Source organism: Lethenteron reissneri, chromosome 21 (assembly GCF_015708825.2).
Source record: "Lethenteron reissneri isolate LAM-NWPU_2019-01 chromosome 21, ASM1570882v1, whole genome shotgun sequence".
NCBI lineage: Eukaryota > Metazoa > Chordata > Hyperoartia > Petromyzontiformes > Petromyzontidae > Lethenteron > Lethenteron reissneri.
The window spans coordinates 7,523,768-7,547,245 of record NC_083799.1 but is presented as its reverse complement, the minus strand read 5'-3'; the positions used below and the strand labels follow the sequence as shown (position 1 = coordinate 7,547,245).

Genomic DNA, 23,478 nt, shown 5'->3' with positions numbered 1-23,478 from the left:
ATGAACGATACGCTCACAGTTCGTTCGCTGGTGGCAGACACCCTTGCTCGGTGGCGCTGGGGGCACATGCTCTATCCTGCTCTCTCCTCTTCCTCACGGGCGGCTGGTCAGGCTCTTTCCCCTGCTGGATTAGCTTAGTCAACACAACGCTGGTCGCTTGTCCGCTGGCAGCTGAAACCCTTGCTCGGTGGCGCTTGGTGGCGCTGCTGCGTGCTCTCTCCTGCTCCGTGCTCAATTGCACATGCAGCTGGTTCTCTGTGATGCTGGCTTGGTCGACGCGTGGCGCTTTCCGCCCTTTCTCGAGGTTGATTGCTTGACGTTGCTCGTCAGCTCAATTCGAGCTGCAGCTGCTCGTGGGACCTGGGACTCACTCTCAAAACGTGTAAATGTATCCACACCTCTTACACAACTGTGAAAGCTTAGTACAATACAACTTATCGCAATCCTTGACTTTGCAAGTGACTCAAAACATCAGAACTGTAGAATAAAACTTTCAGCGATACTATGTTAGTCCATGCCGAACTCAGCACCAAGCATCACCTCGCCCCTCTTCTCTGCGAGACACCATCCATTGTTGATCCCGAGGCCATGCCCCGGAGTCTGCTCGCTGGTCGTAGCTCTTCTGTCCCTTGCAGTAGCCGCTATGTATGGGTCGTGTCTCTGTCTTTATCTGCAAAATTATTTCCCCTTGGCTCGCCTTCTCACGAAGCACCGGACCTTCCTTTGATTTTGCTCTCAGTTTCATCATGGCCTGGTTCCTGTCGCCTTCAAGCCATCAATGGAAACAGCTGCTCCAGATTGCTCCCAAGTGCGTTCTTCCAATTCTCCAACCCTCTGCAATAATTAATCTGGAAGGAGGGGGGGTTCCCCTCTTCAGTTGCGTTCTCCCCCCTCTACCCCCACGGCTAGGTGTTACATTCTTTTCACTCTCACAAAGAGGGGTGTTGTGGCTTTTGAAGTTGTTTCTCTGTTGTACCATTTGGAAGTAAAAACATATTATTTTACCTCTTATAGCTTGATACCGTACCCCTTTTGTAGTTCTGATTCTGTAAGTGACTCAAGGTATGTTTTATGTAGTGTTTACAGTACTTCCATCGTGGTGTCTGATTTTTATGTTTAAAGGGAGATGCCCTCTGCATGCATATGCAAATTTCTATCACGTGCTGCTGGGAGACAAAGGCGGTTGGGAGGCTCTCTCTCTATGAGATGCATTTATCTTGGTTATGTGTGATTTACCTATTATTTTGCCTCATCCCTCCTGGATGACCCTTGGTCTAATACTTCATAATTATTATTTGGATTATGTTTATTCAAGATTTGTGATTTTGCATTGTTATTGCCACGTATTCTTATAGTTTATTAACCTTTGCTGTCTGTTTGCATCCAAGGATTTGTGCTGTTTTACTCGAGTCATATTTTGATGTCCTGAGGTTAGAGGTCTAACAAAGTTTTCACTTAAGCTTTCTTGACTGCTGGAATTCATATTTCCGTGTTTTTTTGTAAAGTAACGTAGATAACAAGATACAACAAGAAACAATATGTGAGGTGAATTAGAGTAAAATAAGGTAATTAATAACTCAAGGCCACCAATGTGACTGAGTCTGGTTTCTTCACTGGGTAAGTGTGTATAGACTATGATGTCGACTCATTCTTGTCGCTAAGTTTTTGTACTTTTCCGTTAACTAAAATAACCTAAAAAAATATTTGTCTGTTCGGTTTTCACCGCCCGGGAAGCTGGCAACGCCTGTTTTTTAATTGCATTTTATGGCTTATCTCTGGCTTGGTCGGTGTGAAAGGCATCTATCTGCTCGTGGGGGGGCCGGGGGAGGGTGTGCCTCCCCTTTCATGTCCCATGCTCGCCCCGATCAATTATTAAAACAAATATTAGAATAATTATTCTAATATCAATTTTGGAAAAAGGCCTATATATACAACATTGCATTGAACCTAAATATTAATATAGAAAGATACAATGAGCAATTAGATGTGGCAACGTGCCAGGGTTTGGCAAGGCAATCTATAAGTACGCGTTCATGGCACAGATTGGTTGTACTGCGTTAGTCTCCAGAGTATAGTGTCTGCACGACATTTACAGAATACGATAAAGGTGCGGCCCTGAAATGTCTTGCTTACATGAGTGGCAAAATAGTCTCCATTAGAAGGAGCTCTAAAGAGCCCCTCCAAGAAGGTGTTTCGTCTACCCTTTCAAACTGAGCAGACGCCTTGAATTCATGACACGTGACATGTAAATCGACTAACTGTGGTGTGGGAGTGTATTTATTTTATTGTTTTAACTGCCATTGTGTCAATGGCGTTCGAACCGGTGACATCTGAATTGATATTCCATTGCGCTGACCATTACAGCATACAACATTGCATATAATAGTGTTCATATATAATAGGGTATCATTAAAATGATACAACTGTATTTATGTTTAACATAACATAAGAAATACTGTATACCCTTTGAGTGGTAGCAAGTGCACAATAACGCACCTGAGCATATTTTACAAGGTTGGCATTTTGCAAGAGTTTGTACTTAAAATTTAGATTTAAACCTTTCGTGACTGCAGGGATCCATATTCTTGGTTCTTTCTGTAAAAGGGAAAAACAATAAAATTAGATTTATTATAATTTTATTAGTGAGAATGTTATTTTTTATTTTTATTATTTTGTTAGTGAGAATTTTATTGTTTTATTTTTATTATTTTATTGTTTTTCCCTTCTACGTGACTTTACCGAAAGAACCAAGAATATGGCTTAAAATTGTATGGGCACACAAAGGTTCACCGAGCCAGCCGCAATGAGTCATGCACGACATCGGGGGGGGGGCTGGGGTGAAATATTAAGCGAGCAGAGCAGACAATGATGTCAGGGGATCCCAGCGCCACCACCTCCCCCATCCCCAGGTTAAATACACCAGCCGGGCGTCCTTCCAGATTAAACAGGTTGAGTCAGAAATTAATGAGTACAGGTGCATAGACAATAGGTCGCAGAAGTAACCATTGCAACGCTTCATGTACGAGAAGGAAAACGAGCGAAAATCACAGTTCGGTGCACGATTGGCCGCGCGGGATAACGTAACCCTGGATTTTTTAAGTCAAGGGGCATTAAAAGGGGAGCCAAAAACCGTTCAGAGGAGAACTCTTCTTCAACAGCTTGGTCGCCAAGCCCCCCCCCCCTGCCGTCCTGCCTCTTCGAGCCGCTCGCAGCATCCGTATGATGCCAGCGAGTGCTGCCACGAGGCAGTGATAGGCAAGGTTTTGTCGTCATCCTCCCTCTGACTCTCACATAGTCCGTTGCGACGCCGTGAGTACAGCTGCAAGGTATGTGATAGGGAGTGTATTTGGGGACTTGGGTAGCAGTCGGCTAGGCACTGCTCATAGAATATTCTCTCCGGGTAGTGCAGGGTTTGCGCTGTGAATAAAAGTTAGCATAGAGCATAGGTGTATTGTCTGTGATTTGTGTGTGGAGCGACTGCGTGGGGAAACGCGTGCGTTCGCGCCGCCGAGCTAGCGTGAGCTGTGGTGTGTGCGCGTGTTAGGATATAACCACCTGCAGGTACGCGCGCGTTCTGGCCACCGCGTTAGCATTAGTGGTGGTGTATGCGGGCGTGTGTGGAGTAACTCCGTACGGCTGTAAGCCAGCAGTATGAGTATGTCCCTCAGAGAGGGTGCTAGCGCGGGGGGCCCAATCACGCGGTCGGCGGGGGCCCAGCGGGAGCCGACCGACGCGGTGGAGGAGGGAGTGAAAGGGGCAGACGTCGCGCCCCGCCTGCCCGGCGAGGGCGGTGCGGTGGACGTCGGCCCCCACATACGTGACACTGGCGTCACAGACTTCAAGCACCAGGTGTGACCGACATAACCATTGGAGACAAGGTGTGCGATGCAGCCTTTGGCAAGCAGAGACGCGGTGATCAATATACAGGCAGGTAGGCTCTTATACAGAGAACTGCCGACAGGGCTTGGCTGACAGGTCGAGAGCAACTGCTTTGGCGGCCACGACTCATTTGGTTATGGTTACAATGGTTGCAGGTCCGATCCCCCAGCACCACAAAAATATAGACAAAGGGCATCTTTCAACGGCTAGCACAGTGCAAAATACATTCTGCAAGATTAGGTTTGCCTACCCAAGCAGTTTACCCTGGTGTTATTACCCAAAAACATTACTGTTACCAATCCAGCCATCTGCTGCTGGTGGGTCTTAGTGATGTGTATATTGCCAATAGTTTCAACTGCCATGCCAGGAGATCGAAGAGACAATCTCTGGATGGCAAGTCCAGTGTGCTCACCATGACACCACGACGGCATTTTTTACGTTAATATTGTTTATTAAATACTCCCGAGAACAAATACATCTTAGAAAGTATTTACATAACTTATGTATGATGTATCTTCCTTCTTGGTCGGAAGGTGTCATAGGCAAACTACTGATAATGCGATAAACCCTGATGCTTTATATCAATTCCAGCGATAACAAAAATCGCTGAATGTAACACAAAACACCACCAGGTGGCGATCGTAACAAAGGAATATACGGTACATATTTAACAGAATTTTTGCAGCCCACAGGCAGTGGCGACGAATCGCACAGGTTCACACTTGGACAATGAGGCTGTAGTGCAGTGCACGTTTGCTCATGACAAGATCATCCAGACTGCGTGACCGGAAGAGCATACGTGGCTCACAGCTCTTGTGACAATCGATGCATTCTGGGTACATTCGTTGGTGGCACTGATGTTGCAGGTAGAGATGGCATTCACAATGATGCCCGCACACACATGCTAACCGGACGCAATTGTTGCTGGTGCACGCATACTTCTGATGGCCCGAAGTCCCATCTTGGGTCTCAGGCGTGCCTCCTCTGCTGGACATTGCAAACTCGCAAGTCTTCTCGTGGTCTCCCATCACTATCATTGTGTGGGAGCGCAGAGGCAGATGTGAGAACGTGCAAGCTGGAGGGACAGCATCCCTGATTGTACTGGATGTGTCCACACTGTCAGTTTGAGTGGACACCGACCGCTGTTTGTTGTGTTCCCTGAGTGAGTGATGTTGTGCGTCACCTGGTGCAGTGGCCACACATTCATCATCAACATTCACACTGTCGTTCTCGCTAGGGACATGCTCTGTCTGGCAGGCTGCGCATTGCCTGTTGGGTGTGCGTGATGAGAATATGTTCCTCTGAGGCACTTTGTAGATGAGTGGGCTTCCCAATGAGTCAGAAAACCCATTCTGTGTCCTTTTCAATGTCTGTGACCCACTGATGAAATCCTCAAAAGCGGAAAAGTGCAATCCCCCAGGTTGCTCGTAGAAGCTCTTTGCTGGGTGTGTCTTGAGCCCAATGCTTTCCCCGTCACGATGACATTTGTCAGCCAAGGGCACGGCCTCACCGAGGTGTGGCCACGACCGCATATCACAGGGAGGCAGCAGGGATCCACACGGCAACAGTTCAGAGATGCATGATGGTGCTAAGGGGATCCCTTGGCTCGTTTGGCTGTCAGCACCACTCAGCGAGTCCGTGCTATTCTGTTAACAATCAAATACCGTTCATGGGTGAAACATAAAGCAACCGAGCTCTCAGTATAGCACACTAATGGGGATGTTTTAATGCCAGACGTCCTCAACGTACTAAAATAATTAAATAACACAACACTTCAAGTTTATACATAAATGCTGCAGCTATTACCATTAACAATTTAAAAAAAATCCCTGTGTAATTCATGGCCTTAGTGGCTATACGAGTAATCATTTTCATAGTTAAATGTAATATTTTATTGCACACTGTTTAACTGATAGCATATTCATTATAGGTTGTTAAGTGGAAACCTATGATGCAGGCTTATATTGTGTAACCTGCAGTTCAAGAACTTTGAAGTTAGATTTTTCCTGGAAATACAGCAAAGTATAACTGTAATAAACCTGCACACTGCAATTACAAAGTTTTTGGAAATTGATATAACGATCTTAGTCATTTGGTGAAAATCGATTTTCTTACTTGGTGGTGCACAGCAGAGCTGCAGTCGAAGACGGCCGGGTCTTCGGCATAGCCACTGCTGTCTGAATGTGCACTGCCGGTCCGCGCTGGGAGCCCTGTACAGCGTATACACGCAGGGTTGGCGTGTGTGATGGTGCCATACATATACCTGTCAACCCCTTAGCAGTGCTTACCCTATTACAGACCAATTAAAACCTCATTAGTCACCCCGTGCCCATATACATCTCAACGTTCATCCTACAAAGTACAATCACAAGGGAGAAACACAAACAAATAGACACTTTTTTTGCCCGTATTGAAATGGCTGTACGCCATATGGACCTGAACTCAATTTCCATGTACAATAATACGGGTAAATAACAACACAGTCTTGACTGCATGACCGAGTGAGTAAATTCCGGTGATATTTTTTTGCAATCGCTAGAAAACCGTAATTTGAGACAATTCAGATACAATTTTTCAAATACAAAACCTGGATTCGAGATTTAAAAATGAATGAAACAAATGTAACATCGAAATGTCATTCAAAATAGTTGATCAAAAATACAGGGTGATCCATTTATGACCTTTTTCTCAACAAGTGATTGAATATTTAGAGTAGGCAGTAGCATTGATTTCAGAGGTTTTGAATTGAATTGTCGTGTTCTGTTCAATGTATCCCTATTATCTTATCTGGATATATATGTCAATCACCCTATTTATTAAAATAATCAGAATTATATTTTAGTGTTAATCTAAGGACCCTAATTAGTGTGTGTATGTACGAATTAATGCATGCTTGTGTGTACATTAAATGAGATAGAGGGGCAGCTGAAGATAAATAGTTGAGAAACGGTGGAAAGCAAACTCATTGCATTAATTTAGAAATCTCCGCTTACCCCAGAACTCTCTCTCTCCCGCCGAGTGCAGCCCTGCTCGGCAGGTCTCTCCATCATTACTCAGAACCTAGGGTCGAGGGTGAGGTGATTTAGGACTTGGAATAAACATATTCATATTTTGCTGCAAATGTATACGTGTATATATTTTTTAAACCGTTTCACACTCCGCATATCGGTGGCAGTGTATGTGTGTAGCATTGCATTTTAATAGCAGCCATGAGTAAGAATACATTAAATTATTACATACCATAGTATGACTTATTATCTTCAGTAATTCAAACTTTCTGAAATTGCACTGTAATCTGCCATATTCTATATATTATTATATATATTTACACTTTTTCCAAATTTATTTTGCATTATAACAATTTTATACACTGTACCCTAGCATCTATGTCCCGTGTTCAGGATATTCCATACAGAGGACATGTGTAAATGGGATCTCACCTGTATAAAATTAAGGTTACACTACATTAACCCTCTCATGCATCATGTCCACCAAGGTAGACTGCTATGATATATATGACTGCCATGGAATTATATGAAAAAAATAACACATTTGGTGGGGTTTCCTATAATTCATGAAATCATATTAAAAGCAAATTATGAAAATGTTGTCTTATAATAATTTACAGGAGTGTTAATAAAAAAATTAAAATATTGAACAAATACTTTCTTTAAAATTAAACACTGTGATTACATACTAGGAGGTACAAAATATGAACATATGGGGGGGGGGAAAGGTAATGGGTTTCCAAGGTAGGTAGCTGACATCCCTAATCCACTACCCCCACCTCTTCCAGGTCAAACGAGTCCTTGAGTCTGGGCTTGTCCTGCGGGCCGTGGTGGGTAGTTGATGATCCTTTGTCTCTGTGCACGACTGCACTTGGTCGTGGGATGCATGACTGCCTGCTCATGGGAATTTCCGCCTCATCAGTTAATTTTGTCTGAAAGCAGCCTTTTACATCGGAGGGCTCATCTCTGTGCTCCCCACAAGCCCTTGATTCTTCACCAGCTGTGCCCACCTTGCAGCTTGTGAGCATTGAGATGCCAGACTTTAGAAAAGTAACCTCTCTTCCTGAGTCCGGCTCTCTGCAATCCCTACAAGTGCACGAGTATTTTTCTTCAACCACTTTCAGACAAGTGTTAGTTAAACCTGCTGCTATAAAAGCCTCGCCAAACTGAAAATGTACAGTCTTGAGTAACGGTTCAGCCAGCATGCTCTCTCTTGTTAAATGGCCACCAGCAGTGGCGATGGCAGGTCGCTGTAATGACGTTTTGCCAGGCTCGGCAGTGGGAACGGCGAGTTTATGTCTGACCAGCATCAAGCAGTTGCAATCTATCGTGTTAACAGTGCCACCGAACAATTTGTGCTTGGACAGAGTCTTGATGAGCCTGCGGGCAACCTTCGTCTTGCCAGAGCGCTGAATGTTGCCAACGCTAGTGCACTGGTCCTTCTCTCTTCCGCCCTCTCCCTGCTGCACAAACAGGCTACGGGTGCGCACCAGTGGTAGCAGCATCGGGACGTGCACTCCTGACACCTGAGAGTAGATCTGGTTCAACGTGTCAGCCACGTTGGCCAGCATCCTGACCTGGCGGAAACGGCCTGTGCACAGAAAGATATGTGACCTCTCCAAGATAAAAATGAGTCGTTTATTATCAGTGTATTATAGTATCAACATAATCATCACCACCACCGCCACCATTATCATAAATATCAATATTTGATTTACTTATATCAAGGCCATAGCCATGGAGTCAACATTTGGGGGCGGACCAAATCTTCCAGGGGGTCTGGGGGTCCCCCCCCCAGAAAATATCGAAATTTGAAAACGAATTTCCTGCCCAAATATTAAAAAATTCACTAACACATAGGGTGGACTTTTTATTTCTTTTTACAATACTATCTAATAGTGTATTGTATTACATTGTTCTGTTTTTTTATATTTTCTTGTTTCATTGTATGTAATGGCAGAGATTAGGGATTAATAAAGTACAACCATAACCACAATCATATAAACAGAAATATATTTTATAGCAATATATATTGAGCATATTTGAATATTGGGGAGGGATGTGTGTCCCCCAATATATATTATAATTACGGCCTTGACTTATATAGTACCTTTCACATAATGTATAAAAGCTATTATCACACAACTCAAAACAGGGGCTATCTCCTGTAAAAAATAGTTTTAAATGGACCTTAAAAACTGCAAATAAATGTAACCTCACAAACTTCCAGTTTATGGCAATTAGACTGCAATTTAAAGCAATCGCGAACAAATAAAACAAGGCGAAAATTAAACCATCAATTATATTATTTGCATAATTTGCCAAATTAGTATATATTTTGTAAGTCTAAAACTATTCTTAATCCACAGCATAATTTTTTTATAATTAAGCATAATTCATAGTTTTGTTTGAGTAAAATGTTTTACAGTTTACAGTAAAAAAATAATCCATATTTTCGACATCTATAAATTACACTGTTAAAAAAGACCTTCATAAAATGTAAATAGTTGGGTTTTAAGTTTAAATTATTCCTTACATAATTGTTGTAATTCTGCCAAGAACAAATACAGCACCAGAAAACCACCTAGCTGAGCATGGGAATTGTAACTGGCAATTTCTTCTTCCTGGTGGCCTTGTTGATAGTCATGCAGCTGAAGGCAGACTTGGCCGAGCCTGCTGTGGCTGTGAGTTAAACAGCGCGACAGAGAAACGTTGTGAACATCGAAGAGGCAACTTACTCTCGAGACCAGAGTGCTCGCCTGAGAGGCGTGCGAGCTGCGATGCGAGGAGCACCTGCCCGTTGATCCCCCGTGCCTGCGACACACTGGAGAAGTAACGTGCTGGGATCTTGGTGGTGACATCTGGTTCATCCTTCCCAAAGCCCAGGTTGTACAGGACCTTCTCTGGGTCTTCTGAATGCTTACAAAGCAGCTCGCTTACCCTGCTGGGAGAAACAGCGAGAGCTCGAGGTTTACTTCATGATATTTTAAAACCAAAGTGGAACAGTGGTGCAGGCCTGCTGGTGACAGTGGTGTTGGTAATGTTTGGCTTGTATGGAAGAACAAGGAATAACTACAAAAAAATACTGTGGTTAAATTCGAGCCTCGAGTGATATTTTCATGGATAAGTCATCAAAATGAATCATAAGGAGCTTCTAAAACTGTGTGTTCCCTTGTGTGAATGCGTACCTGTACTGTGAATGCATATAGCTATATCTAATTTTAAAATCCAGTGGTGAGGGCTCAGTTAATTGTTCCTAACTTGGTGGGCCAAAACTTGTAAGACTGAGGACAATAAATAATATATGAAGAATCAAGAAATTCCATGTCTCCATGTTTTGTCTCTAAAACGTAAGGGTGTAATAATGTCCCCAGCAAGATGCAATGAATTGCCATGAAACTGAATGAGGGTTTTTTTCAAAGTAGAGGAAAGAGTAGCCACGCAACGCCATTACATCAACAAATTGATTATTTCAAACTCGAATCAATACATTGTTAGCTTTTGAATCGATGTTAATCGATGCAGTATTACACTTCTAGAAGGAATGTGCTGTTTACTCAACCTCTCTCAACAGATTAACTCGTAAAATTGGGTGCAATTGAGGACATTCCAGTTTATCCCCTTTTCACTTACGACACTCGAGGGGTGCAATGCGCATGCAGGCTGTCGCTCTGGTGTCCAAGGTCAACTTTGTTGGCATTACTCCCTGTGGTGGGTGGCGCTTGGAGGTCCACAGCAGTCGCCTGCCAGCCTCCCCTGCTGGTTAGCCAGAGATCCCGCTTGGAACTTCTTGTTGTACGTAGTCCGACAGCAGCAGGCAAAGTTGGGCCCTTCTTATCTCGGGGATTCGCGGTCTCCATGGCTGCACACGGCAAACTTGATCACCTGGCGGCACTCAGTGCGATTCCTAAACCACCTGCTGGAAAAGGTGAAACCCCTTTAACGTGAGTTACTGGCACAAGTAAAACCCTTCAACTTACCAGTTTACACATGATCATCCTTGACATTGCCCGCCAACTTAGGTGAGTCTCCTATACAGTATACACACACCCAACTTAAATGCAAAGTGTTTCAATGTGACCTGAATGGCCAACTTTAAAAAATACTGTTTGTCATACACACCTACTTGTGTAGGGGCAACTTGGCAATACCAGGCTTGCAATTGCATGTGCAGCTAATGAGACCTCGAGTTGTCAGCGACTGATAACGACTTTCATGTGCATTTGTACGTTCCTTTTTAAAATGTCTTAAAGTAACAATAAGTACAGTATGTTATTTAGTGTCTAGACTTATTTTTATCATATGCTGGGCCAATCTGGGAAAAAGGGAAGTAGAGTAGGTATTGTTGCAATATCCTTTGAAAATGTGCAATCTGCCGTTACTCTCACCAACCCATGATGAAGTTGCATCAGCTGCCAACAAATGGTGAACATTTTAATCTAGAGAATAGGAATTACGGCGGGAAGTATAGAGAGGATACAAACTGTACTGGAGATCTCTTATCCGTAGCTTTATTATGGTTTCAAATATCCATGGCAGCTGTAGCGTCCGCGAAAAGTCCGAATGTCCGCAGCCTAATATTTCCTTATTTCCTATTTCGTATTGGAAAAAAAGGTGCATGTCGGTGAGTGCATCACACAAAGGCTTCCATGTACCAGTTAACCAGCCTCTTCTTAAAATGTATAAATCACAAACACCAGACTTAGTAGAGTCACCAGGACTTCACCCGCCAGACCAGCTGTTTGTACTATGCACAAAATAGATTCATGTACAGATACTGTAATTTGATATCCCAGCTCTACTTAAGTCATCAGTTCCTCTGGCTGGATGTCGATTCGCTGCCATACAAACTGCCGCTTATGTTAAGTATGTTGTTGACAATATCTTATTCAGACGATGTAAGACTGTTTATCAGGGGTAATGGTGCGCTATTTTTAATCTAGATACTGTTTTATTGCATAGCAAGACATGTGGCTCATATTATGCAAAAGCAGTCAAGTATTTTACAGTAATCATCACCAGTCATGATCTATCCACTGCTGCACAAAGGCCTTCCCAAGCCGTCACCATCTATCACGGTCCCGCGATGCAACAATCCGATTTAACATCTGCACATGACTTGATCTCATCACTCCATCTACGAGGTGGACGTCCTATCAATTAATATTCTACCCTTCAATTGCCAATCTACCGTTAGTCTCGATCACCGGCAACCATCAATCCATTATAGCCACGTGTCCTGCCTAAGCCCACTTAATTTCCTTAACAGATAATATTACGACGGTAAAACTCATTTACAAAAAACAATGGAACAGCTCCCCTGAGACTGGAAGAAGTACAAACACATATGATGTGAATAAGAGTCAGGCAGGTTGTTCAGCATTTCTATAAACACTCTTTTAAGTTTCCACATTGGGCGCTAAAATGGTGTAATACACAACAGAACTGTCCTGAGCAGCATTTCATTTCCTCATGCACCCCGGGCCATTCATCCACCACCACCACCAGGCCTAAATAAAAGAATCGGCTTACCAACATGCGCGTCATTAGAGTCGAAACAATGTTCAACCCTACAAAGCATGAATCACGCATACACATTTGTGACAATACGCTGGACGGTGGTGCACAATTTAGAGGTTCAGCGCATTTGTAAAAAAAACGCTGCTCTAAAAGGAAATAATGTACAGTAACAGCCGACGTTTCGAGCAATTACCCTTCTTATGAGCATTGAGATTTAAGCCCTGCTATGATCGCTGCTATGAAGAAGGGCCGCTGGTCGAAGCGTCGTCTATTACACATATAAGTTCCATTTAGGGCAGTTTTATTGACGAATATGCCGAGTTTTTGTGTTCTTCAACGCCATAACTCAATGCACCGCATTGCCGACCGCCACATGTCAAAATAAAGTGCGTTTGTGACACCAACCTGCAATGGGTGATGGCACCGACAGCCGAAGTTGATTATTTCACCTTCCCTGTGGAAGATTCCTGTTGGATGGGGGAGGGGGGTTTGGGCGGGGTGATTGGTCCGAGCCCCTCCGGACAGCACCTCTGCCTGCCGTTACCCGCACGGGGCTGTCATGAGCTGGCCTCTCACACGCAGCTACCCCCCCCCCCTCTCCTCTCTCTTCTCATGTCAGTTTCTCGCTACCGCTTGATGCCCTTTGCGAGTCGCCGGTGCTTTCCGTGAGAACAGCTATGACTCAAAGCTCGCCCTGTTTTGTTCCCTTTGCTGGCCACCACCCACCCACGCACGCAATAGTTTTCAAGTTGTCAACATGTTAAGCGAGCGGCACTAATGGGGATTTGAACGCGCACGTTAGACGGCCCTGTTGTCAGCCCACTGCTGGATGAGGGCTTCCCCCCCGGGCGATGTGTCCGGGACGTGGGGGCTGTTTAATCGTACTGCAGTACTCGACCAGCGTGGTGAAGTATAAAGTACTTTATGATGGAATTACCAACCGCACCGTACATGTTATGTATATCGTTTATTGTAAAATTTCAATCACAGTTCCTATGATCACTGTTACATTGCTTTTAAAGCTTTATTTTGGTGATTTCGAAAACATTTTGGATTAGCCATTTTTGTTTGTTGTAGAACAGAGTTAGACTGATAACTTTAATCTAAATTGTCCTATGGTTGTTATTGTTTGACTTGCATCTCACTGGGATTTGTGCACACAGCATTTATATACGGTGCTTTTCCTGGATTTTTCTGTTTGCGTGTAGTCACTTTAGGATGTTTCTTGTTCATGTTTTTGTTTGTTGCGGTTGCACCCGATTCAAGAGCCGAATGGCTCACAGGGCTATACCAAATAAATGAAACTGAAACTGAAACCAACCCCCAGCCTCCCATGCCGTGCTGCATGCATCACGCTCGTCAGTGCGGGGTTTGTGATGGCGGTGGCGGCGCATAGTGCAATACAATCATGGCATTTACCGCACTGCCCTGCCTCTGTTGCCCGCACCGTAGTACAACCTCACACGCAGCCTATAGCACATGTTGTGCACGATGCTCGCTAATCTGAGCACTTTATATGCGGGCTCAAAGTCAGCTTAGCTTCCAAAATCCCGACGAAGTTCATCTGGCGCACCATTCCTGGCACGCGGTGTCGTGTTCATATTACCACGAATGCGCCCGGTCTGTGATGGTCGGGTGTCTGTCAAGGGAGGGAGGGTGGGAGGTTTGTTCGTTGCTTGGAAGGTATGACCACAGATGGATATAGCCAGGTGTTGTAGGCGCGTATGGCTGTTGAGGTGTGAGGAGACGGCAGTGGAGTTAATGAAGAGTCATCGTTTAATGTCTTACTCAATTTTTTTCCTGGTCGCTCGTAGACTGGAGTTGGCACGTCAAACGAGTAGCTAAAGCCTTAGCGAGAGGTATACTGGATTTGGTGTACCGGGTGCGGATAAAGTATTTTCGGGTCGCCGAACTTGATCGAATCTGGTTGAAATTAAAACCCTGGGCGCAGTCTACAATACAGTAATATGTGGTCCCCTAATTGGATTGAGACTGTGGATTGAATTTAAAGCGTGTCCGTGGGAGGGCTATGAGTATCATCCCATCGTTTATGTGACATTCCTGTCACATGAAGCCAAACACCAATATCTGGAATTGTCCAGATACCCAAATGCGGAACCCTCTTTAAATATAGCACTGGATAAATGACACAGAATAGAAGCAATACGTTCATAAAATGCGTGTCCGTGTGTCAGTGTACAAGATTACACTCCTAAAAAAATGGCCAAATATTGACAAGTGTGGTCTCATTGGAAACGTCATCATCGCAGGGACAAAGGGCCATTTGATTCCCTGACCTTTGAAAAAGCCATGCGCGCCCTGTTAGAGTCTGGCGGGTTATCAAATGTAGAGACGTACTCCCATTCAAACTATGAAATAAAAATGCAGATATGTATCGCCGAGTAGCGAAATCACTTGGCGTGCCCCCTAGCGTCACATTTACAGCGTTTCAATGAGGGGGCAAATGCCTAACGGAGGGCGATACTCGAGTTAATTGGACGAGCCATGCCAATACAGGTGGCTATCTATGTGGTTCTTTGAGCGTTATGCCACCGTCATGCGTGGGGTTTTCCGTTTATTTCGGATTCCTCCGACAGGACCCTCAATAGAATGTGTCTTGTAGGTTCAGGAGACTGTTAAAATGAATGGAATTATGGAGGCGCCTGCGTACATGAAGGGCAATATGGAATAAATCCATCGTGTTACCCATTTTACACACTGCACTCCAATTTTTTCACATTGAACATGATATAATGAAATTGTATGCACATTTAATTGTTAATTGTAACTTAATGTACCCATGTACAATGCATGTTATTAGAGGTAAACCCAATGTCATCGGACAACTGCTGTTCTGTAGATTACCCAGAGTGATTGTAATTCAATCGGCCCTGGAGGGAATGCGGCGATGCGCCAACTGAGATTTGAACTTGCAGTATTCCGATGACTGAAACGATAATGACTCCCGTTATGATGCAAGAAAGCAGACCAAACGTGAAATATCTAACAGTGCATTTCTCATCCTGTCAGTATCTTATTGAGCGTGAAAAGATGCGAGCTTTAGCAGACTCACACATTTTCATAGTAAGCAATTAAATCGGAATTACGTGTAGCATTACTAAACTACACTTTATTTGTGAGTCTATCACTGGTATCTTCAACACAACTTATGAATTAACAGATTGGCTCACAGAGTACAGTACAAACAGCGTCGCCAACTCTCGCGTTTCGGAGATGCTTTCATCCAGCAATGGATTAATCAGGACGGATTATGATTTGCTTTTTATTCTTGCAATATGTTCATGAGAAATGCCCAATTTCAAAGTCTGCTTGCCACGAGAGAGCTTCATGTGAGAGTTCGTGTTGTTTTGCTATTCCTTCGTTGAAGGAACACAGACTACATTGGTTTACTATATGGTCCATAGTGTGGTTTTCTCGGCCACAATCGCACTGTGGCTTATGTCTTTAATTTTCCATTTGCGTACTGTGCTCTCAAACCGACACACCAGTTCGATTCCCAAACACCGCTAACAGAGGCGGTGACTGATATCTGAACTAATCCTGCCCCATTCCGAAACGTTATCAATCCACATTGACGAAAGAAGAAGCATGGTCAAACAACCCTCACGGACCCATACAGCATCGGGAGGTCTTCATCCAGCAGTGGAGTGACAATTTATGTTAATTATTCTACACACTGTAAAATACAATTATTTGATGCCTATTACGAACACATGAACCACCCAATAGATAATTTGCGCTATATGCAAATGCAGGTTCCTTATTCACCTGCACTAGAACTATATTGTAATTTGACCTAAAACTAGAAGCATTTGTTGAACGCCTTAGCACCTTGTCTCTCTCTCTGCTGACCTTCATTGACAGCGTGATATTCGCTCCTTGCCTAAATGTCACGAATTCATTTCACCCTCCATCTGCCCATGTGCACAATCCCCATGCGGTTCACAGAACCGTACATTTTGTGATTGTGTATATATGTTATGGGTGTAACGATTGAATCCTTGCTCTTAAATAATCGATTATTTCTTAAATTGTCAATATAGTAGCCTCTAGCGGCTTCTTGTGTCATGTGAACCCATTACATACAACGCATACTAATCGAAAGCAGCCAATTCTGGCATGCACACATGTATGCACAATTAATGTAAGATTCTAATGTAATTGATTAGCAACTCGAAAAATCCTCTCTACAATGATGACCAAGACCATCACTGCCAGGGGTCGCTTCTCATCGGCAGCCTCCGCTAGTGGCAGCGCCCACCGACTTTAAAGAGACGGCAAAAGTCTCATAAATTTCACTTGGCTTTTGAGTGACACCAATCTCTGCGCTTCAGAGTTAATGTAATTCATATATGTGAAACCTTATGCTCATTATAAATTGCATTGTTAACGGATGACTATGCCAAATATTCCACATTTCATCATTTTATGGCGTTGGTTCTATTTGTATATAACCTTTTTAGCAAATATGTAAATAACAATGTGCAGCCGATTTTAAATCAAATGATGGGTGAAGGCCTCTCTTTCCACATCGTGACTGTCATGAAGGTTTCCAGATCACACTTCACCACGCCGGTTAGGTTCGGCGTAATTCGTGAAGTGGAGGCCTATCACCACTACTAAACAGCTTAAATGTTAAATACCAGTTTAAAGGCAGTTATTTGCAGGAACATTTGGATTTAATCGGGTTTTCAACATAAGAGCACTCGCTAGTGGTGAAAGAGTGATCCCCTGGATGCTTGCGTGGTAGAATAGGATAATTGAGTGGACATGCAATTGAGATTTGTGAAAAAAAGTTAATTTCAGGATTCGAACTCAGGTTTCCTACTTGAGAAGCAACCACGTTACCCGCTCCACTATGTAGATCTGGTGACTATCATCAATGCTGTGGTTGTAAAATAATTGCCCTGATTGATATCCTTGTTTCAAATGTATATACATATAACATAACAATAAAATAAAACGAATTATACCATTTCCTTGCAATACATATGTAGTGACTGTGCTTGTCACTGCATGGTGCCGGGGCTTGCGAAGCCACGGCCGGTAATGTGTTGTCATTACGGGCAGCCCGGGTTACGGGATGTAGTACCAGCCCTAGCGGCGCTTGGGTGAGCGCTGGTTAGCGCAGAGGCACCGCGAGCAGTGTACGGTGCGGGCTCCCAGTGAGGGAGCGAGAGGGCGCGTCAGCCAGCCAGGATTACCTTGGGGCATTATACGCTGGTTGACCTGCTGTCACGTGACCAGATGATATTAGAGGGGGGCCACCGATAGACGGGGGCCATAGGGCGGTCACATGGTCCAAAGGAGCTCTCGGGAACCTTCGAGAAGGAGCTCGAGAGACCTGGAAGGTGGGCGGGGCGAAGGGCGGAGCCAGCCCCGGGCCGGGGGCATATAACGAGGGCCCCGTGAGGAACTCAAGGCTCTTCGTGTGCTGGTGTTACGAAGATCCACGTCGGGGAGAAGAAGCCTCTAGCCACGTGATCCGGGACCCTGTTTGTGGTCCGGACCGAGATAGCGAACCGTGTATAGTTCTGCCATAGCGTGGTTAGATGGGCATTCGAGACCCGAGTGTAGATCGTGTTGTGTTGTGTGTTAATGTGTAATAAATAGTGTTGCTCTCAAGATAACGTCTGCGACTCAGTTGGACTCACTACACATGAATGTTTTCAATTGGAAAAGAAAATACTGTAGTCAATGAGAATGATCCTGGTCTTGAACCCATTATCCCATTATTGAATGCTTTCTACTCAATTTTGCTTGTGTATGGTAGCAATATATTCAGGAAAAAAAAGTGCCGATGTTGAGGTTTGGAAGCCATGAGAGGGCTTCAGGAGAGGGTTTGAGTACTCTTTGGTTCTTTCTGTAAAGTCGGTAAAGTTATTTTATACCTACGTGACTTTACCGAAAGAACCAACGAATATGAATCCCTGCAGTCACGAAAACTTCAAATTTAGATAGGGTTTGAAGGAGCACAGCTTACAGTGTTTTCTATATGGTTCATACTTTGTGTTGCATGGCCACAATCGCACCACTGTGTATGTTTGAACTTATTTTGCACCGTACGTAGCCAGCCGTGCTAATCGGAGGTGTAGTTTGTCTTTAGATTTCCATGTCTGAAAGAGATATATGTATCGACCAGTTGATGTCCTGATGCAGTTGATGGTACATCAATGTCTTCGAGGGGGTAAAAAATCGGCCAAAATCACGTGACGTCATTTATGGACGGCCCCTATACCGTATCATAGACGAAGTATTGAGCAATGGTCCTTCACAGTGCATCGGGTAGAACCAGACTCTCACATTTGTATTGTGTCGTAATTCTTAAGTTTTGCTGCACTCATCATTGACGTTAGCCATGGCCAGTGAAGTGAACCTAATTTTTTTTGCTTATACGGTATGCAATGTGCTAACCACACGGATCTCCCTATGAGTTTGCAGCCCTGAGTCAGTGACGGAAATACAAAATTCCTATTCTGGTGGGGGCTACTAAATAATTCCGTGAGACACCCGCTGTTCTAGCCTCCCACGCAGATGTAAGAGGTGGCAATTATTACTGCATGAATGTAGACGGGATGTGCGTGCCACAGAAGAGAAGTGGCTCGAGTAAAAAAAAAGAAATTGCTACAGTGAGACACTGTCACGACGATTCGTATAATTGCAGTAAAGTTAGTTGGGTGCCTTATAACAGTCACATTTTGCTGATGAGGCAGTATCAATGTCCGAAAAGTATTCTGCAATATTTTGAGAGGCTAGTTGTCCATCGTGGAAATATATAGAACCAACTGGTGGGTCACACAGAGATTTACTTACCTTTACGGAAATGGGGTTGAGAAGCACTAGTCGATTTATCAGCTGCCTATATCTAATTCTGAAAAGGTAAAACAAAAATATAAATAAGCATCCCTGCAATTGCTTGCTCACGCTACTGCTGATAGAAATAACCTCTCTTTAGAGCTCCAGACAGCACATCTAGATGGCATTTGGCCTATTCTTCCAAGCTGCCGATCAACAAACTGGTGTTAACCATTCATACTAAGACTACTGGGTGGAATATGGCGTGGTTGGATTTGATAAGCTTGCACCATTGTTTAACTACCGCGCCAGGAGAACGAACTGGCTTGAATTGGCGACCACCATGCAGAAAAAAAGGCTGTCTGTTATAGGGCTGTGAGGTTACGTGGTGACCAGGACATACCAGTGCAGCACAGACCTTTATTGTACCGTACTTCCACGTCTATGCTTATTACATTCACCAACCCGTGCAAGCTTGGAGAAGCCCTAGTCCAGCAGTGGATTGACAAAAATGGCTGTACATGTACATGTCTGTGAGCATCAGGTGACTTTTAAGGTATTGGTGGTGCAGTGTAAATGAAGCGGGCGTTGTGAGTTTGTGCCCGAGTGTGTTCGCTGTGGACAGGAAACATGTGGTTTCCGCCTGCAACCACAATGCCTTATCTCAGCAGCACGACCAAGCTCCCAATTACATTTTCCTTATTTTTCCTTCTATAGTGGGGACATGAGCCATTCTCTTGACATGTGGCAGGACCCAGGACAAACTAGAGATGCATTGAGTCAATTGCAATGTCGAACATAAGATAAACAAGTATGATAATTTGTATTCAGATTTAGGGGCCCCTGGGCACATAACCAGGGAGAAGCAGGGCCATACATTTTGAAAACGAAGTCTCCACGCTAAGCTCTGTAATTGAATGTTAATTCAGCCAATTTTCAACCCCGGAGACACAATAATTTTTTTACACGCTTTTATTTTTTAACTCACTTCGTCTGTTGTATCCTCAAATAAGTATAACCCGTAAAAACAAAGTTTTTCACTATAAATCCTTTATATGCGTGGCGGCTAGAGTCCTCTCGTCCTCTGGCTTGAGATGGCTGCCACCTATGGGTCAGATTATTGCATTGCACCATTAAGCAATTGGTAATTAAATATAATATTTTTGTCCTAAGAAGTGTAACATTTTGGAATAAAAATTTCACGAACATTAATTGTCACACACAACGAGTCTGTGTGGAAAATGTCAGCTCGATTGGATCACGGGAAGTGGGTTAAAAAACGACCGAAAGATTTGCACGGTCCTAAGCAAGCAAGCAAGTGAACTTAATATAAAAGATTTAAAAATAAATCTTGTGACTCAATTTTTACACACTTCCTAATGTGCTATCGACTGCAAACTTCGTATAGGTATGTCATACTGATGACAATATTGTATTCTATCATTTAAAATTAAAAATAAATATTTTAAACGATCTTTTTTACGGCTCTACTTGTCCACGCTCAACTCACGTTGGCTGTAAATCACCACGGTCCCTTACGTCACGGCAAGCCTCGGGGAGCCACGCCCAGGGGCGGGGGATGTGGAAGGAGGGGAGGGGCGATGGGGGAAGGGGGCAGGGGGAGGGGCAGCTCGGACAGTACATTTCATTAAAGCGTGTTTTTTAAAGTATTTTTTAATATTTAATTTACCCTGTGATGGATCCGTTTCCACTCCGTTGTAGAGAGGGCCATGCTCATTAAACGTATCAAGTTCAGAATATAAGCCTGATTCTAGATTTGAAGCTTTCGTGACTGCAAGGATTCATATTTTTAGGTTTTTTCGGTAAAGTCACGTAGGTAAAACATCAAAATTAATAAAAAAATAAAATAAAATAAAGATCACGACGTTGCCTCCGAAACGTCGTGATCTTTATTTTATTTTATTTTTTATTAATTTTGATGTTTTACCTACGTGACTTTACCGAAAAAACCTAAGAATATAAATATCAGCCTGACTTTCGACTGTGTTTATGAGCTAGCGTTCACAGTCTGGATAGATACACTTCAGCTCACGTGGATCGAGGCCAGACAATCGACCATTTCAATGCAAGTCAACCAAAACTCTTGAGAGTGGACCTCTCTCATGCCGCAAAACATTCAGGTAAGCCATTAACAAGTCCAGACGTTTGTTCCATGATTAGTTCTGCAATGGTATTGTGCATTGCATTACACGTGTTCCAGTGAAGCTCATGAATGGCACAAATTGTGTCATTCAGCTTTTAAATACAGTAATCCCTCCCCAACCATCGGTGTTAGGTTCGTGGAAAATGGGGCAGTAGGCAAATCCGTGATTGATAAACTACAGGGCCTATGGGAAATAGGCGGTTAGGGGACCCACGGTCGTGGTCAGACTCGTAATAGCTTAATTAACTTGGCTGTTTATTAACTAAATACAGTACACTACTCAATACCATTATAAATAAATAAACACTACAATAACATAATATAGGTTTAATATTAACTATGACACGGCAGGTGTCTATGTAACACATTCCATGATAGTGCACATCTGCTGCGACAATATCTCTTGAGGTTACAGAAATAATTCATCTGAGCGTTGGGTTGCAATTTCAATTTTTTTTTATCAGTTCTCATTTCTACTGCTGGCTTCCAACGGTTCACGGCTATTTGTTTCTTTCATACACTTGTCGCATACGAAACATGCACATTTTGTCATGCAGTACACTCGTGAGTATATTTGACCAGCCTGGCCAATTAATTTTTATGAATGAATTCTCATCTGTAGTTTCCGTGACACTGTATATTTGGAGCAACATTGTCTCCTGCAAGCTTGACAATTTGCTGAAATATTCTCACCACTGCAGCTTTCACAAAGTGTTATCCACGGATGGTTATCTTAGGGGCTGGTCAATTCCTTCCTACGTGTAACGCAGAGTCTACAGTATATCTTGTTTTGCTTTGGCTTCATGTTGAGGACTTGCGGGACCAGATTAGTGTAATTGTGCATAGGAACTGCAGAGTATCACTATTGCCGCTTCCCTGAAACAGCATTGAAAGTATCAACGAACTCATGAACGTGTTATTGGTATATAATGACAAATTACAGATAATGAAAGTGTAATTCTACCATATATCTAAACAGAAATGTATTCTGTCTTTACTCACTCTCTTGGGCACCGCCAAATTGATGATGTTCTGCAAGAAAACGGCAAAAATTATAGCATTCGACATTTTGGAAGAAACTCAATCTTAACATGTAATGTTCTAAAATGCTTGTTACTATTCAGTTATATCAAGACTAAACATATGTATTGTCTTCAAAAATTACTCACACCGACACGTTGTAACAAGTCACCTGCTTACACTTTATTCACCTGTTCTTGCGCCAGTTGTAGGCACTCCGAAAATTATCTGTACAGTTGTAATAAAGGTTGTGGAAGCGACTTCTGGAATCCGGTCTTTATTTGTCTTTCGTTCACAACACTCCTATCTTACTCCTTCACGCTGCTGACAGACAGCGTGAGAGGGAGAGAGAGAGACACGCGTGGTCACGTGGCAGCCTGGACCCCGCTCAAGCGTGGCCTCACCCTCCGTTCATTCCAGATCTGACCACGTGTTGTCCATCTCCACCCCTTTTAATACCTGGTTCACGTGGTACCTTTCCACCAATCCTGGTTAACTTCTATGGAATCTTCTAGACTCTATTGTATGTTCCCAGGACCGTGCCCCTGACTCGTCCCCCCATTGACTGTGGCTAAAGCCAGCAGATCCAATCCTCTACTTACAGATGTCACCTTCCCATTACGTCAGGGCCACGCCCCTAGACTTCCCCCCATTGGCTATGGGCCAGGACCGGTAGAGCCAATCATCGTAACGAGGTGTGATCCATCAGCAACCCGGATATATCCTCACATTACACAGTCACATATACTTGACTTCTCCCCGCTCTTATCTATTCTGCACCTCACTTATCCTGCACTCAGCAACTCTGCTCTCAGCGACTCCCCATACAGCAGCTCCGCACTCAGCGATTGCACACAGCAGCTACGCATTCAGCAATTCTGCATATAGCAGCTCTGCACTCAGCGACTCTGCATCTCCACCGCAGCCCTCACCTACGTTCCCATATACCCGCTCACCCATCTGTCCCGGGCGGGGGGTTCAGCAAACACCATTGATGGCTGGAGTGGCAGTGGCGAGATGTCTTCACTCTTGGTTCACAAGTGTAGTAATATTACATGAATCACTATGGCA

At 43.7% G+C, this 23,478-nt stretch overlaps 1 protein-coding gene across 5 annotated transcripts; it reads right to left on the bottom strand.

Annotated features, from left to right (window-relative positions):
• Nucleotides 1-4,294: 4,294 nt before the first annotated feature.
• On the bottom strand, nt 4,295-22,786 carry LOC133345150 (protein ITPRID2-like). Of its 5 annotated transcripts, XM_061555661.1 has the most exons (8): nt 22,599-22,786; nt 22,390-22,419; nt 10,521-10,806; nt 9,626-9,831; nt 7,667-8,478; nt 6,873-6,939; nt 5,995-6,089; nt 4,295-5,525 (listed from the first exon to the last, which is right to left on the bottom strand). In XM_061555661.1, exons 3-8 carry the CDS (start codon nt 10,745-10,747, stop codon nt 4,596-4,598), a joined length of 2,337 nt encoding a protein of 778 aa, XP_061411645.1. In that variant the 5' UTR covers nt 10,748-10,806; nt 22,390-22,419; nt 22,599-22,786; the 3' UTR covers nt 4,295-4,595. The 5 variants fall into 5 exon arrangements, with proteins under 5 accessions (XP_061411645.1, XP_061411646.1, XP_061411643.1 ...); XM_061555662.1 differs by having other exon boundaries at nt 22,390-22,786; XM_061555659.1 differs by lacking the exons at nt 22,390-22,419; nt 22,599-22,786 and adding an exon at nt 12,813-13,643.
• Nucleotides 22,787-23,478: the final 692 nt, after the last annotated feature.